This window comes from Phoca vitulina, unplaced genomic scaffold, assembly GCF_004348235.1.
Source record: "Phoca vitulina isolate PV1807 unplaced genomic scaffold, GSC_HSeal_1.0 scaffold47, whole genome shotgun sequence".
NCBI classification, from domain to species: Eukaryota; Metazoa; Chordata; class Mammalia; order Carnivora; family Phocidae; genus Phoca; species Phoca vitulina.
Window position 1 is genome coordinate 460,690 of NW_022589750.1, and position 12,111 is coordinate 472,800.

At 63.9% G+C, this 12,111-nt stretch overlaps 1 protein-coding gene across 2 annotated transcripts in view; it reads left to right on the forward strand.

Annotated features, from left to right (window-relative positions):
* Positions 1-11,700, forward strand: part of SMTNL2 (smoothelin like 2) — a 17,345-nt gene extending 5,645 nt beyond the window's left edge. The window contains exons 2-8 of one of the 2 annotated variants that reach the window (XM_032431872.1): positions 2,066-2,156; positions 2,597-2,839; positions 3,428-3,497; positions 4,196-4,360; positions 5,001-5,115; positions 5,258-5,409; positions 10,649-11,700. In XM_032431872.1, the coding sequence (XP_032287763.1) occupies positions 2,066-2,156; positions 2,597-2,839; positions 3,428-3,497; positions 4,196-4,360; positions 5,001-5,115; positions 5,258-5,409; positions 10,649-10,775 (963 nt within the window). In that variant the 3' untranslated portion in view covers positions 10,776-11,700. Of the gene's footprint in view, positions 1-2,065; positions 2,157-2,596; positions 2,840-3,427; positions 3,498-4,195; positions 5,116-5,257; positions 5,410-10,648 lie in introns of those variants that run through there. The other variant, XM_032431871.1, reaches the window with a different exon arrangement.
* Positions 11,701-12,111: the final 411 nt, after the last annotated feature.

Genomic DNA, 12,111 nt, shown 5'->3' on the forward strand with positions numbered 1-12,111 from the left:
TCCTCCATCCTTCCTCCGTCCTTCCTCCATCCTTCCCCCGTCCTTCCCCCGTCCTTCCCCTGTCTTTCCTCCGTCCTTCCTCTGTCCTTCCCCGTCCTTCCTCCATCCTTCCTCCATCCTTCCTCCGTCCTTCCCCCGTCCTTCCCCCGTCCTTCCCCCGTCCTTCCTCCGTCCTTCCCCCGTCCTTCCCCCGTCCTTCCCCCGTCCTTCCCTGTCCTTCCCCTGTCCTTCCCCCGTCCTTCCCCTGTCCTTCCTGTCCTTCCCCCGTCTTTCCTCCATCCTCCCCCTGTCCTCCCCCTGTCCTTCCTCTTCAACTGCAGCCTCAGACACCCAGCCGTCTCCTGACCTCAAGTCCCTGCTGCCCCAGGGGCATCTTACACTCAGCGTGTCCCAAACCCAAATCCTCATTTTCCCACCAGCGCTCCTCCCTTCCTCCTCACCACTCGGATCCGCAGCCCAGGCTTCGAAGAGGCCTCACCCCTCCCCGCCCTCCGCATCCACTCACTGCCCCCAGAGCTGGGAGCCCTCCTCCCTTTACCCGCCCACGCCCCGTGTCCCCTCCCCTCTGGGCTGACCCTGGGGGCTGCACGGTGCGTCTCCCCGCCACTGGATGGGAATGCTGCAGCCTCGAGGCCTGTTTCTGCACACACAGTCGCTCTGCTGGGAACGGCCGCCCCTCCTCGTCCGCCTGGCTCACTCCGGACTTGGCTTGGGCGCTGCCGCCTCTGGGAAGCCCTCCCTGACCCACTGGGCTGGAGGAAGTCTGTCGCAGGCATGACTGTCGGGCTGGCTTGGCGGTGTGTGCTCGGGGTCCTGGCTCCCGACCGACACTCGCCCCCCGGCAGAGTGGCCACGCTGGCCCTGGTTGCGGGAGCGGCTGAGCCACCTGGGGCCCGGGATGGGCTTTGTTAGTCACCTGGGAACCTTGCAGACCTCGGCGGTGTCTAGTGGAGGGGATGGCCACTCTCTCCAGGTGCCCATCGCGGCCTCTGAGGAGAGGCCTGGTAGTGGTCAGCCTCGATCCCCTTCCTGTCAGGCAGACCCCCAGACCCCGGCCTTGCAGACACTCTGGGCCCTCCCCACATCCTCACCGGGAGAAGGGAGGAGAACATCCCTCCTGGCCACGGACGTCAGCTGCTTCTCATACCCCTTTGCTGAGCCCCCGGGTTCTGTGCACCGAACGAGGGCTGTTAGCACGCACCTGGGAGGACAGAGCACATTGGTTAAGTGGCATGCCCACAAAAAGGGCCTGACAGCCGCGAGACACTCAGAGGGTCGGTGTGGAGCCGCCCTGCCTCCAGCAGGGAAACCGAGACCCAGAAGGGGCAAGACCTGAGCAAAGCGACACAGCAGTCGGCGGCTCGGCCGGGAAACCAGGCCCCTCGGTGGCTCCTGGGTTGGAGGGACCCCAAGGAGCCTGTCAGGCCCCCATACTCCAGGCACCTGGGCAAATTTTGTAGCTCTGGGTCCAACGAAAAGTCCTCGGTCCCCGTGCCCAGTGTTGGCCCAGAGAACCTTACACTTCTGCTTATGGCTGTCTCCACAGCGGCAGCCCTGCTGGCCCTTCCGGCCTGGGGAGCAGGCCTGCCTGGCCTGGGGAGCAGGCCCTCCCGGCCAGCGTGAGCAGGCCCGCCCGGCCTGGGGAGCAGGCCCTCCCGGCCAGCGTGAGCAGACCCTGCCAGCGTGAGCAGGCCCTCCCGGCCAGCGTGAGCAGACCCTGCCAGCGTGAGCAGGCCCTCCCGGCCTGGGGAGCAGGCCCTCCCGGCCTGGGGAAGCAGGCCCTCCCAGCCTGGGGAGCAGTCTGGGAGAAGGCTGGGCCACCTTGTACACAGCTCAGAACCCTTGCTCCTGATCTTTTGTCCCTGGCACTCTGGGCACGTTTGTGTGGCTGGGTCCACCCCAGGGTGCTGTGTGGCCTGGGCCCACTACAGTATGTTCTGGGGGCTGCCTCTCAAACATGAGTGTTGTTTGCCCCCAGAACAAGGGGGGGGCTTTAGACAGCAATTTTGGGGGTGGGCAGCGAGCCCTACCTGACGGGGCTTCCTCGTGGCGTGTGTCTCTGTAGAGTGTGGATCACCAGGACGAGGCCAGCGAGCTAGAGACGAGGAAGGCCTCGGACTCGTGCGTCATCGAGAATGGGCACCAGCCGGGGGCAGGTAGGGGCCGACGGCACAGGAAGGGTGGCTGGGAGGTTTGCATCTGGGCCAGGCCAGCCCTTGGCTGGGAGGGGACCTGACCCTGGACTCTGACAGGTAGAGAGGCTGCCAGGAGGGCGGCTTCGCTCAGGATGAAGTAGAGCTTTTTAAACACAGGGAAACGGGAGCTCTCGAAAGGTGATGAGCTTCCCTGTTTCTGGAGAAATGCAAGCAGGGGCTGAGGAATCGTCCACGCAGTGAGAAGCATAGCTGGTGTTTACTGAGCTGACTGTGAGGGCAGTTTGCAGTAGACGTAAACTCTGGTTGGAGTGTCGAGGCGTCCCCGGAAGAGGGAGGTCAGGGAGGCCTTCCTGGAGGTGGTGGGAGGAGGGTTCGGGGAGTCTAGAGCCCTCCTGGATGCCATGGCTGACCTGCACCCCACCCCACTGGTCGTGTTCCAGGTCCGGGCGATGGACCCCCGGAGGCTGCCCAGACGTTCCTGGCGCCAGAGCCACCCAAGCCTCGCCCCGTGAGCCTCCCCTTGCGGCTGCCTCACCAGCCCGTCACGGCCGTCACTCGGGTCTCTGAGAGGTTCTCGGGGGAGACCTCAGCCGTGGCTGTCTCGCCCACGTCCGCCGCCATCCTGGGGGGCTTGAGCTCAAGCCCCAGTGAGGCCACCACACCCTGGACCCCCGGTCCCAGCGGTAGGAGCAGGAGAGCATGGCCTGGGGGCGGACCCCACCTCAAGGTGGGAGGGCAGGCAGGGCTCAGGGCCCGGGGGGTTGGCAAGAGACCCAGAAAAGCTGGGGCCACGCCACAGCCCCACCTGCGCCCACCACTGCAACCCCTTCCCGAGCCTGTCCACGCAGCCCGTCTGCGCGGCCCGTCCCCGCGGGCACATCCCTCAGTCAGGACCACAGGCCCATGCGGGGAGAAGAGGGCTCGCACCCCGCACAGTTTGGCGCGCTTCTCCGGGCCTGGCTTGGGCCTGTGGTCAGGCCGCTGCTGGTGCTGGGGTGGGGCTTCCAGAATGAGGGTTTGGGAACAAAGTGCTTGCTGGGTACACAGCTCGGGAGGCCCTGTGCCCTCAAACGCAGGGTGGGGACATGTACCAGGGCTTTTATGTCCTTGTTCTATGTTCCCAGCTTCCTCTCCCTCAACTGTTGGCCGAGGTGGGGCCCGCGGAGCCTGGGGCACCTGACTGTCCAGGGACTGATGCCGGGGCAGGGGAGGGGGGCTGGCGGCTGGTCCCCCGCGCCCAGGGCTACTTCTCTTCTCTCCTCGTCCCGCAGAGAAGAACCCTTCCGTCCCGCGGTCGAGCGCCGGCTACGGGGCAGCGTCCACAGGCAGGAACAGCGACAGGTGGGTCAGGATGGCCTCGGGCTCCCCGGCCACCAGCGGAGGGAGGGACCCTGTGCTGAGCCAGAGCTGAGAGCCAGGGCAGCAGGGCAGTGGTGGGGGGGGGGGTTGTGCAGGGGAGGCAAGGCAGGCCTCCCCCTGGACAGTCTTGTTTGGATACGGCCGCAGCTGTGTCTGCGTGGACTCCTCAGATCAGGTCTGGGCCAGGATCGAGGAGGTGGGAGGCTGTCTTCGTCCCGGCTGGCGGGGCTCCCTCCGCCGGGTGCTTCCTGCCCAGACGGGACGGAGGAGGCACCTGGAGAGGCCCCGGGGCTGGGGCAGGTGTGTGGGGGCTCCCCCCAGGCCAGCCGGACTGAGACTGGAGCTGGGAGGGTGGTGGGGGGCGGACTTGGCTTTTCTTGCAATCATAAAGGAAATTTGTGACTTTGTGGCAAACTGTTGAGAAGGAAACAAAGGGGGTCTTATCTAGTGGGGGCGGGGGGTCTGGGGTACGCCACCCTGCCCGCCACAGGAACTGGCACCTGCTGAGGGCTGGGTGATTATGGCCAGCAGGAGCTTGGACAGAGTGGATCCCCACACCGCTTGGCGGGCTGGTCCCTTCTCTGTTCCTGCCACTTCTTTTGCCTCGGTCACTCTGTGGGGCGGGGGGACCCTGGGCCCTGGGGGCCTGGCTGTTCCCGACACACTGGTTCTCTCCTCAGCCCACCCCTGGCGACGCCGCCCCGGTCGCCCTCGTCCCCCCCGCCGCCAGCCACCGCCCAGGCCCGGCGCCGGGAGCTGGTGAGGTCTCAGACGCTGCCCCGCACGTCGGGAGCACAGGCCCGGAAGGCCTTGTTCGAGAAGTGGGAGCAGGATACTGTGGGCAAGTACGGACGCTCATGCCCAGTGTGGGGGCCCAGCCCCAGATGGGGGCCCGGCGGGCGCAGCTCAGCGGAGCTGGCCCTGCCTATCCCCCTTGATGAGAGCCCCTCTCCTGCCCCGTCCCAGGGGTGGCCCAGGCCGCCCTCCGCCGCCTTCCCTTGGTTCCTGGGCATGACAGGGGCTCCCAGGGGGAGCTGTGGGGTGACACCCTGGCCCTTGGAGAGACAGGGCTGGTCTTTGCATAGGGATCCAGCTCTTGGCATGACACCTGCGTGTGCGGGGTGGGACCCAGGCCTGGGGGGGGGGGGCACGCCCATCCTGGCGCCCTCCCAGCAGGGAGGGAGACTGAGCCCGCCGGCCCTGGAAGAGGACCCCCTCTCTGGCCAGGAAGGAACCCTGTCAGTGAGGGTGGCCTTGGGGCAGCTGGATGAAGGGAAGGGGGGCCATGCGGGCTCGGGGCCCCTGATTCCCAGTGTGGGAGAGACGGGGCTTGGGGGCTGGAGGGAGGGCGGGCCTGCCTGATGTCAGGGGACTCCCCGGGGGCGCAGAGCCGGTGGGGCATCCTCCCGGGGGCGCGGCCGCGCTGGGGACCCCGGCCGGCCCCGGGAGGAGGAGCGCCCCGCCGCAGGCTGGCTCTTGGCACAGGGGCAAGGGCGAGGCACGGGCCGAGCTGAAGCGGTCCCAGAGCTTCGGGGTCGGCGCCGGCAGCGTTAAGCAGCTCCTGCTGCAATGGTGTCGCAAGAAGACTCTCGGCTACCAGGTGAGCCCGGGGCTGCCCTGGCCGCAGCCTGCCCGCAGCCGGTGCCCGGATCCCTGGGGCCTCCTGCGGACCGGGTGGGCGCTGGGAGGGGCTGCTGGGGGGACCTGCTCACCTCCCTGCGTTGACCCCCGGCGGCCGGAAGCACGTGGACCTGCAGAACTTCTCCTCCAGCTGGAGTGACGGCATGGCCTTCTGCGCCCTGGTGCACTCCTTCTTCCCCGACGCCTTCGACTACAGCGCCCTGAGCCCCGCGCAGCCGCAGAGGAACTTCGAGTTGGCCTTCTCCATGGCTGAGTGAGTGGGGCGGGTCCTGAGCCCGCGTCTGCCCCGGGGGTGGGGGAGCATGAGGCAGGCAGGACAGGAGGCCCTCCGCTCCGCCCGCCTGCCGGACAGCTGGTGGGGGGGTCGCCCAGACTCGCTGAGGAGGGCTCGCCACACCTGCCCTTCCTGCCAGGTGCCTTGGTCCCTGGTGTGCGTGCCGTCTGGGAGACCAGCCACCGACCGACAGGGCACAGGGGGCCGTGGGGTGGGGTCTCCCAGGGCACCCCGTCTGTCCTCTCAGGGCTGGTGGGGAGATACCGTTGCTTTTGGGTGAGCAGGAAATAGAATAACATCTGCTTGGGAGACATTTTGAAAACGTCTGCAATAAGTCGATTTTGTTTCTCTAAATGCTGTTCTGGCATCTGATACGCAATCGCTTCCTTCTTCAGACCCGCTCACCGGGGGGAGATTGGGTGGGGGGAGGTTCTGGGATCCCCAGGCTGGGATCTGGTGGTCGGCTCGGGGCTGGGATCTGATGGTCAGCTCGGGGCAGCCTGCGGTGCACCAGGGTTCTGGTGGGGGCGCAGGCAGTCCCCGGGGCTGGTCTGCCTGGCGTTCTGGGGGTGCCGGAGAGCAGTTGCGGGGAGAGGGCTGTGGATGGACCAGCTCCCAGTGGCCTGCGGGCAGGGGGCTGGGAGGAAGTGCTCTGTCCTCACGCCAGGGCCTCCTGTTGGCTGAACACCGTCAGGACGGAGAGGGCCGGGGAGCCTGGAGACGGGGCACAGAGGAGGATATTTAGGGCCGCCTGGTGCTCAGTTTCCAGGAATCAAGGGGAAGAAGGTCAGAGGGAAGGAAGGTCCCCCAAAGCTGAGTTTCCTGGAGGGAACGCTTATCTCTCCTCCCGCAGCCTCTCTGCCTGGTGACATCAGCCCCCTGAGCATCTGCGCGTGCCCACCCAGTGCCCTGAGCAGGGGGAGGCCGCGCTCCAAGCCCAGACCCCGGGCCTGGCCAGGGAAGCTGAGGGCGCCGCCCCTCTGCCGAGCCACAGCTCCTGCTCTGGGGACGGGATGGAGACCCTGGCTCGGAGCTTCTTGGCTGAGCTGTAGGAATGTTGGTACTGCCCCTGTGGTGTGGTCTCGGGCGACACGCTTGGACTCTGGGCCCCCTTGGGGTCCCAAGAACTCCTTGTATCCTTTAAAAGCTTTCTCTTTCTTGGCTGCTTGGGATTAGCTGTCATCCTAATCACAGAAACAGCTCTGGATGGAGCGTGTTATGCAACTGGACCCAGACGGTGGTGAAGCAGAGCCAAGGGGGACGGCACGGTGTTGGGGAGGGGCGCCTCGCAGGGGGAGGCCCAGCTGCTGGGAGCCCAGGCAGGGTGGCAGTCAAACCGCGGACCGCGTGTGCAGGGCTGGGGCCCTGACGTGGGCACGCGGAGGCCCACCCCAGCCGGCGAGGCCGCATGTGGCCCCTGGAGCTCTCTTCCGTCAGGACCAGGGGGCCGTGCCCTGGAGCAGGCTGGGCCGAGCAGGGAGAGTGGTGGCCCTGCATCCCTGCATTGCAGATCGCGGGGAACACAGCCCCCCCCCCCCCCAAACCCGGCGGCCAGAGCCAGAGCCGTCTGCGGCTACGCTCTCCCAGCACGAGGGTTGGGCTCATGGAACCTCCAGACTCGGAACGCATGTTTCTTCTATTCCCAGTCTGGGAGGCGATGGTGCAGGCCGCTCCGAGCTTTGCTTTCTTCCCCACAGAGCAAACGGGGTCAGCAGCCTGGCCCTGCCTCCCTGTGGCCTGCTCGTGTCTGGGGAGGGGAGGATGGTCTGCCTGCTCCTGAGATGAGTTCCTGCTTTTCTGCCGCCTTGAGGGGGGTCGGGGGGGTGCCCCAGGCAGGCCTGTGTGGGGAGCTTGTTCGGGGTCTGGGAAGGGGCCTCCCCTGGGAGTCCTGCGGGAGATGACCTCACAGGGGCAGCCTGGGTCACCTGGTTCCCTGGACAGCAGGCTGGTCAGGAGCAGACGGTGCGGGATGGAGGACAGACAGGCCCCTCAGACACGGGGTTCACCTCCCATCAGGAAGGAAGTGCTTCCAGACCCTTCTGCGAGCAAGGGCCGTAGAGACACAAAGATGCCTGGGGAACCTTTGCCGTGTAAGGGGTTGGGGCTGCCCCTCCTCCCAGTCACGGACCGTCCCAGAGATTCCCCGCGGCTTAATCTGTGCGAGCAATGCGGTGTTGACAGCGGAGTGAGCTCCCTTGTTGGACAGGTGTCCCGGGCTTGGAAAGCGGGAAGACCAGCCCTTTTATGGAAGGGGCTGCGGTGGGTGTGTGGCGGCCTGCCCTCTGCACCCTGCCCCCCGCAGCCCCAGGCCGAGGGCAGGGCCAGAGCCGGATGTGTGGCCCGAGGCTCCCGCTTGCCCTGCGGGGAATGTGTCCTGCTCTCCGGTTACGCCCAAGCCGAAGGGGCTTCAGGCTATTTGTAGTGCCCATGTGTCTCTGTCTGAAACCAGACAGGAGGCTGTAGTCTGAGCCTGGCATCTGCATTTAGAGGAGGCTTAAATAAAAATAACCCCTCCGGTCCCTCCTCCACGTCCCTCACAGGCCAACCCCGTGTGGACGGAAGATAGAATAGAGCTGGAGTAGGAGAATCCTCTGAACCCTTCTTAACCCCAGGCAAGGTGCAGCCACGTGAACTCAGCCAAAGGTGGTAGTACTTTTTCCTTTGGACTGTTCCGTGGCGTCTGAGTTCTTTCAACAAGCTGGTGTGGCGTTTACAAAAGCAGCTTGTTGATTTAAAAGGCAACTGGGTGTGCACTTCATGCAACGTTCTGTCAGTTATGCATCAACTTTTTAGGGCAATTGGGGCCTCTGATATTTTGAGACTTACGTATTTTTATAAAAGTCTGTCCCGATCATCATCTTCCTCTTCTCATATCCTGATTCTGAAATCTCATTCAGCCTGTGTATGCAGCTTCTAGGAGTCTTGACGTGACCGTGTGGCTGGCAGGGTGGGGACCAGGGCCCTGGTTGTTTGCTGGGAAGCTGGGACCTTGCCCACAGCTTCCCGTCTGGGTCATGGGGGCGGAGGCCGTGGTGAGGCCTTCGTGCCGGTCCCCACCACCACCCTGATCGCGGAAGTCCGGTAAGGGCACCCTCCGGTAATAAGGGGGGAAAGAAGCTAGAACCAGCACAGAGGAGAGAGTCCCTGGTGTCCTTTGAGCTATTTATTTTCGGGGAAAGACGCGATAGGGAGATTTTTCGGAAGATTCTCTTCCAGCGTGAGATGTGGGAAAAAATCAGGCTGAGGATGGACTTGTAGGGCCAATAGGTAGGAAGGACCCAGAGGCAAACTAGCATGAGAAATGTGAGGGCAACTTTCCTGGCCTTGGGGGAAGAGGGCCCCTGGCCTGGGCCTGGAGGACAGCCAGCCGAGCGGGGCCACCGAGGAGAGAGCACCTCCCTCCTCCCCGGTGCTCAGAGGCCGGCACTCAGTTCTCTTTCCGGGCTGAGGGTTGGGATTTTAATATGGCTCTCGTTTAACCTGGGGACCGCGGAGCCCAGCGTCGGGGGGATGGCCCGGTGTACGTGCGGGGTCAGCTCACCTGGGATCCTGGGAGGCAGCCCTGGGTGGGCGGGTGGGTGGGCAGGTGCTGACTGATCGCTTGGGAAGGTGCACTCAGGTCAGAAGGCCTTGGATTTGCAGCCCCTCCCCACCAACACAGCACCCATACAGGCCTGTCCTTTGTCAGAGCGCACGCTTCCCCGACACGGAGCCCCGCCCTGGCCCGTCGGGGATGCCAGGGTGCCCTGCCTGGGGCCAAGCCCCCCATCACCTCACAAAGCCACTGGGTTCCCTCACAGGGACCCGCTCCAGACCAAGGGGGAGTTGGCAGTGGGCCCATCCGGGACAGATGTCCATGTTTCACTGACATTCGGGGTCTGAGAGGAGGCCTGGCGTCCGGCCAGCACGCAGGGCGGGGCCCCGAGCTCGTGTTCCAGTCCCGTGTGCGGGGCCCCCAGCACTGGCCTGCAGGCCCCGGGGTGCAAGTCCAGGACGGGGGTGTGAGGAGCAAAGCTAGCCTCTGAACCCAGCTGCTCAGATTCCAAATGCCGACCTTTCCCGTCCACGCGCTTGCTCCTTACATCGAGCATGATGACAGAGATGACCAGCACCGCCGGCGTTTACCGCACGGCTCGCGGGCACGGACACCCCCCGCCACGCCGCGCAGGGCGGTTACACCAGCCGGGGCAGTCGGAGGCTAGGAGAAGTGATGTGTCTTTCTTACCCCAAGTCAGGAAGGACGGGGCTGGGTCGTGAACCCCGACAGTCACCTGCTTGCTCACGGGGGAGGAGGTCCTGCACCTGGGACCATGAAGCACGCTCAGCTGCGGGGGGACGGACGCTGACAGCACTGGGTGTGGGCATGTGAGCCCAGTCGGTGCCACCTGACCCCACCAGGCCTGCGATTCTGGCGCCCTGGGAATCACGGGGTAGCGTTTGGAAGGACACCTGCTCTTAGGACACGGCGCTGACCCGTCACTGGGGGTGCTGCCACGGGAGCCGGGGATGGCGGGGAACCCGCTTTCCAGCCCAGAGAACGCCCAGCTTCCCGTCTACACCAGGGCCCAAGGCTAGACCAGCGTTTCCCAGAGTGTGCGGCAAGGGGGGCCGGGGGGCCAAGGGGGTGTAGGCAACTTCCTGACCTTGCCCTTGGGACCCGTCAGCCAGCAGGTCGTGAAATCGGGTGAGCGGTTCCCGCCCGCCTTAAGTGGGGTGGGTGGGGAGAGAAACAAGCACTGTGGGGAAGTCTCGGGGGCAGAAAGCCCCTCTGTGCGACCCCGGGCACGTTCGCCTGTGTGTGCCGGGTCTCCAAGCACGCGTCTCGTAAACATTTTAGGAGACCGTTTAGGAGCCGCCTGGGTGAATTTATTACTTTCTTTGTTTTACATTTTATAGTTTGTGCTGAATTTCCACATCCTGTCGATGTACATTCAATTTTTTAGTGGAAACGTCTTTTTAAATTAAACTAAAATTTCACTAATAGAATTCTAACACTTATAAGTGAATTTAGTGAAAGTGAACTTTAATTTCACTGACACTTGCAACCAGAAGTCTGTGAAGTGAGTTGACTTGGTGGTCCCTGGATGCAGGGGTCTGGGCAGCACTTCCCGGGGTCATCGGAAGGCCCTGGGGTGGGGGGCGCCGCAGTTCCGGCCGTGGGGCCGCGGGGCTGGCTGGTGACCGGGGCCCTTGTCCTGACGGGGCTTCTATGTTTCAGGAATCTGGCCAACTGCGAGCGCCTCATCGAGGTGGAGGACATGATGGTGATGGGCCACAAGCCGGACCCCATGTGCGTCTTCACCTACGTCCAGTCGCTCTACAACCACCTGCGTCGCTTTGAGTGAAGCCCGTGGGGCCTGGGTGGCCAGGGCCAGCAGGAGGAGACTGTGGGGCGGCTGGCGCTCCCTGAGCGGGGCGGCCCCGCCGTGTGGTGTGAGCGCACTGCTGTTCTGTGGCGTGTGGTAGGCCGTCCGGCCCGCTGTGTTGTTTGATGTGGGCACTGCGCGCCGTGCTCTGCGTGGGCCGCGGCCAGGGCTCCGCGGAGGAGGGAGAGCTGCCAGAGAGCGCGCTTGGTGCTAAGTGATTATCTCCCTTCCAATAAAAGGCTTGCCTGTGGATTCTGGAATGTGAGATCGTTTTCCCGCGGGTGAATCTGATACGTTGGCTTCACGGGGGCACGTTGGTTACCAGGTGTTTTATCACAATACCCAGAGTTCCGCGCTGTGGTGGGCTCCTCTCCTCCCTCGCGCTGGGCCTCTGCCAGGAAGCGGGGAGGACACTCCGGCAGCAGCCTGACACGGAAGACCACGTCTTGGGAAGAAGCCATCTAATCTCTCCCAGGTCCTGGGCAGCAGATGACCTTCAAGTCACCCTGGTCCTCTGGGGAGATGGGAAGGGCTGTCGCCTGGTCCCAGAGCGCCCCCTCCTTCCCGGGAGCCTGGCTAAGAATAGGCTCTCAGCAGGTTAACGCTTTTAGGGAAGGACAAGGCCCTTTGTGCAGAGAGGTAGTTTTTGTTCACATTTTTTAGGGGATTTGCTGCAGGTATCTATGGAAAATATGTGGATCTATACCATTGACCGTACATAAAGATGTGTCAAACTTCACTTTGGATTTGTTCTTTCTGTTTGGTAGATGTGGGGCCTGTGGACAGGAGATTTTGCAAGCATTTCCAGTGAAAATCTGCTTAAATTCCCTCCCCCACCCCTCATCTGCTTCTGTCCCTAAAACTCTGCCCGGGAAGTGGACAGCCACATTTGCGCATTGCTTGGTCCGTCTCCCTCGTCTGTGCTGTTGGGGGAGCGAGAACCGCGAGTCCCCGCTCCGGGCGTTGACGGGCAGGTGTGGGGTAACCGTGGCCAGCAGCGGCCGGCTCCGCGGCGGTCCCATCGAGGAGCGCTGGTTTATGTTCACAGGTGCTCGTGCTAGGCTTCTAGCAGCACGTCTTTAGATTCCACAAACGTACCCGTTAGCTTATTCAGGAACCCTTTTCAACTAGGGTGGATTTTAGGCACAGACTTCTAGAATTTCCCTTAAGGAGTTAATATGTCTTCAGCTTGTGCAACGGGCCCCAAATGCCAGAGCCGGTGTGCCTTCTCAGACTCACATGCGTGTTCCTTGTGGGGGAAGAGCTCTTTGGGGTGTGAGGAGGGACATGGTGGGAGCTCGTTGGGGTGTGAGGA